We start from the raw sequence: 3778 nt of genomic DNA, 5'->3' as shown, positions 1-3778 counted from the left end.
CCTGTTTTACATGTTTTAATAATAAACAGTTTGAAGATGGCTTTGCCTTGCAAAGGTGCACTACATACTGTACATAGGACAGACACATTGATCACAATTGATCAGATTACTTAATATCGATTGTGTGTGCAATATATTCCCTGAGATAAGCAAACAATTTTTAACATTAAGTGTGAATATTAACATTTCAATTCAATATAATCATATTTCTCTAATGCAAATGTAAGCAATACAATGGAGCATGGAAGCATAATTTCAAGACAAAACACAAATCATACCAATAGGAGGTGTAAGACTGGAGAAAAAAAAACACTTGAAAGTGAGAGGACAGACTCACAGGCAGAAGGTGTGGCTTTAAACGTTAGTGAAGCTGTAAATGTTCCCACAATGTGTTGCAAATAATTGGCGTTTCAGCTACTATTGTATGTTAAAGTCGTCACATAAATCCCCTTTCACATCATACAATGTTAATACAACTATAATTGTTGTTAACATCTATTTTCACAGTTGTGTGCGAGGAAGAGGAATGGTTGATATTCACAGGTGTCCACTGATCCTGCACACACATGTAAAGAACCAAGACCAGATCTAGAATAAACTAAACTTTCAATATTTTTTAACATGGTTTACAAATGGCACGGATATTACAGGTAAAAGTACCCAGTTAAGGCCATTACTTTCTGGAGCTAATGGTTGACTATCTTGGGGTCAGCACAGTGCTTACCCCAAGATAGTCAACCAGCACTCACTGCCTGTAAGTCATACGTGGTCATGCTGATGATGCTGATGATGATGATGATGATGCTGCTGCTGCTGCTGCTGCTGCTGCTGCTGATGATGATGATGCTCGTGATTGCAGTGCTTGTTGTGTTCAGGATCCAGTTCCAGTATTTTCAGCATCTCCTGCACGGCGGCCTGCAGAGCTCGCCCCAGATCCTGGCTGCTGTAGGGTTTCCCAAGAGGAGGCACATGGATGAAGGCAGAGTGGCCGTGCCCCAGGTACAGAGAGGTGTAGTAGGTGTAGTCACACAGATACCTGCCATACACCAAAACAAAAGGTTGTCTGTATTATCACATGTCAACATGACCAAACAGATAAAGATACTAATGGAAAACCAAGCTGTTAAGACTTTCAAGATGAGTCATGAAACACTCCTAATTATCATGCATATTTGCAATTATCCAGCTGAGAAAAAGAAAGGATATTTCGACTATGAAGAGATGAAGATTGAGAGATTTTTTTTTAACTCAAACCAAAATCCACAAAGCAGAAGCCAAAACACTTATAGTATATGCAGTTTTAAAATAAACAATAAAAATATTTTGTCCATTTCAGACCAAACTCTTAAGTTTGTGGCCTTCATTCAGGCATGAAAATGGAAGCTTTGCAATGCTAAATTGGTTTATTGAGGGTAATCCTGTTATCTTTCAAATTATAATAATTTATTTGCCTGTAACAATGGCAACAACTGAAAAATAACATGAATATTGTCACAGTATTGCATCATGGAATGGACAATAAAGTTTTCTTATCTTATTAGCACACTATCTATTTTCATTTGAATCATTGTATTCATTATTCCATTATGACTAACACCTGTCCAGGAGAGTATGTGAGTGTGTAAATGTTCCTACGTGTGTAAACTATAAAACAAACCTTCCAGCATCTTTGGACACAGAAAGAGTGACCCCAAGGTCAGAGCCATTGACTGTTTTGCAGACTGTTTCCATGTCCAGGACCGATTGTATGCAGTCGGGGCCGCTGTCCATGCAGCACTGGGAGGCCGGGCAGAAGCTGCAGTTGTCCAGACGTTTGTAACCTTTGTTGTGGCCGCATTGCTCCAGAGTCACAGTGGTGGCTAACCCAGAAACACCCACATGGACCACCAGCTGCTCACAGGACCAAACACAGAGGAGGGTTGTTTTGGATTAAGACAACATTTCATATGTAATATGGTGGAAAAATGTGTTTGTCATGTACAATATTGTGTGTTTTCTATACCTGTGGCTGGGGCTCTTTCCACAGGGAAGGCAGTAGGTCTTGAACAGCCTGGTATTCAACAGGAACCTCACACACATGGAGGTCTACTGCTTCACCAAGACCTAACTTCTCCAGTTCCTGTCAGCACAGGGAAAAAGTGTATACTGTATGTTAAACTCAAATGCAGTCTTACAGGGCTTTGCAGGCAAACAGTGAGTTGAGGGAAAACCCACCAAAAATGTACATCTGTCTTTAAATGATTATTCAGGAGCTTAAATGCACCTTTGTTGAAATGGATAACTGGATTACTAATTACCTGTACTGCCACCCAGCTGGAGTTCACTGCATGCCCACCAAAAGGCTCAAAACCTACAGAGAAAAAATATTTTAAAATAAAACAATATTCACTGCAGTAATGGTAGACATGTGCAGCAAAGAAAATAAAAACGCAATGATGGCAATCTGTCATGTAGTTCTAAGGGCACATTTTAAAAACATTTCAAAGTCCAACAACCAGTTAAACATTAATTGTATTCATATTACAGTAAAAGGTTGTGAGACAGACCGTTGAGCGGCCCGACCAAGCAAGGAGGCAGAGTTCAAATACAACCCGGTGTGGGCATTTATTCAAATCATGGGCACATGATTCACAGCCTCAATTGCTGTCCACCTGAACACAGTCAGCAGCCACAAGGATCACACACACACACACACACACACACACACACACACACACACACACACACACACACACACACACACACACACACACACACACACTAATCAGGCCAATAAGACACAGGTGGGGGGGGGGGGAGACGACACAGGACACCAGGTGACCACAATCACCAGTAACAGACAAGACGGGAGGGGGAACACTTGTACAATTAATGCAACTTAACGTCATGACATATACACGCTCAAACATATTATTTGCACACAATGATTAATCTCAACCGCTGTCAATCTTACACAATCAAACACTTTCGGCGCTCTCGCTATAACTCCCCTCTTTTCAGGTGGAGCCGAGGACCGTCCAGCATCTGCCAGACGACATTCCAATTAATACGGTTTAATCATTTAATAAATAAGCTACTACATTAATAAATAGTATAATTTATATAAAAATGTGCAAATATGCAATGCCAAACTGTACTGTGCAAATCACGTTAATAAAGTGAAACCTGTTCACTAAAGTGCTGAGTGACATATTACTGTGCAAAAGAAAGTTGTTTCATAAAGTGCAAACCCATACGTGCAATATTACAAGGTCCGAAGCCGTCAGTCCACAGGAACGAAGTTACCTTCGTCACAAAGGTGCAGGATCATTTCTGTCTCGCAGATGGTAGTGTAAAAAATATCATTCCTTCACCTAATTCATATCTTTGTTTCCTAATGTAAACCAATAGACACAACCCTTCTCTCATCACAGCAGCGATACTCACTGCAATGTCATAACATATTTATCATATAAACAGATCCATTAAAGTGCAGCTCAGACACAAGGAGACAATTCAATGAGCTGTAACAGCACTAGGCAATAAAGAATTCTCTAAGACACCTTAGTCTCTCTGGACACTGACCAGTTAAAGCCTCTCACCTGTTACTATTACTTTCTTCTTATTGGCCATTATCCTTGGTTGTTAGGACAGGAGCTGTCATAGATTGATAATGAGAGATCAAATATCCCAAACAAGAATCCCAGGATTGTGGATTGTCAACGCTTGCTGCCGTCTTCTTCTGACTCAGAGGTGAAAGGAAGTCACAAACCAGATCTGGATGGATTATACTGCCACC

At 40.4% G+C, this 3778-nt stretch overlaps 1 protein-coding gene across 1 annotated transcript; it reads right to left on the bottom strand.

Moving 5' to 3' along the window:
- LOC307020617 (pyroglutamyl-peptidase 1-like) lies at nucleotides 1–3778 on the bottom strand. Its single transcript, XM_079652109.1, has 5 exons — nucleotides 3582–3778; nucleotides 2298–2350; nucleotides 2003–2119; nucleotides 1658–1890; nucleotides 1–1036 (listed from the first exon to the last, which is right to left on the bottom strand). The coding sequence occupies exons 1-5, from the start codon at nucleotides 3610–3612 to the stop codon at nucleotides 760–762; spliced, it is 711 nt and encodes a 236-aa protein (XP_079508235.1). The 5' UTR covers nucleotides 3613–3778; the 3' UTR covers nucleotides 1–759.

This window comes from Notothenia rossii, assembly GCF_949606895.1.
Source record: "Notothenia rossii genome assembly, chromosome: 9".
NCBI lineage: Eukaryota > Metazoa > Chordata > Actinopteri > Perciformes > Nototheniidae > Notothenia > Notothenia rossii.
This window is presented reverse-complemented; position numbering and strand designations above follow the sequence as displayed.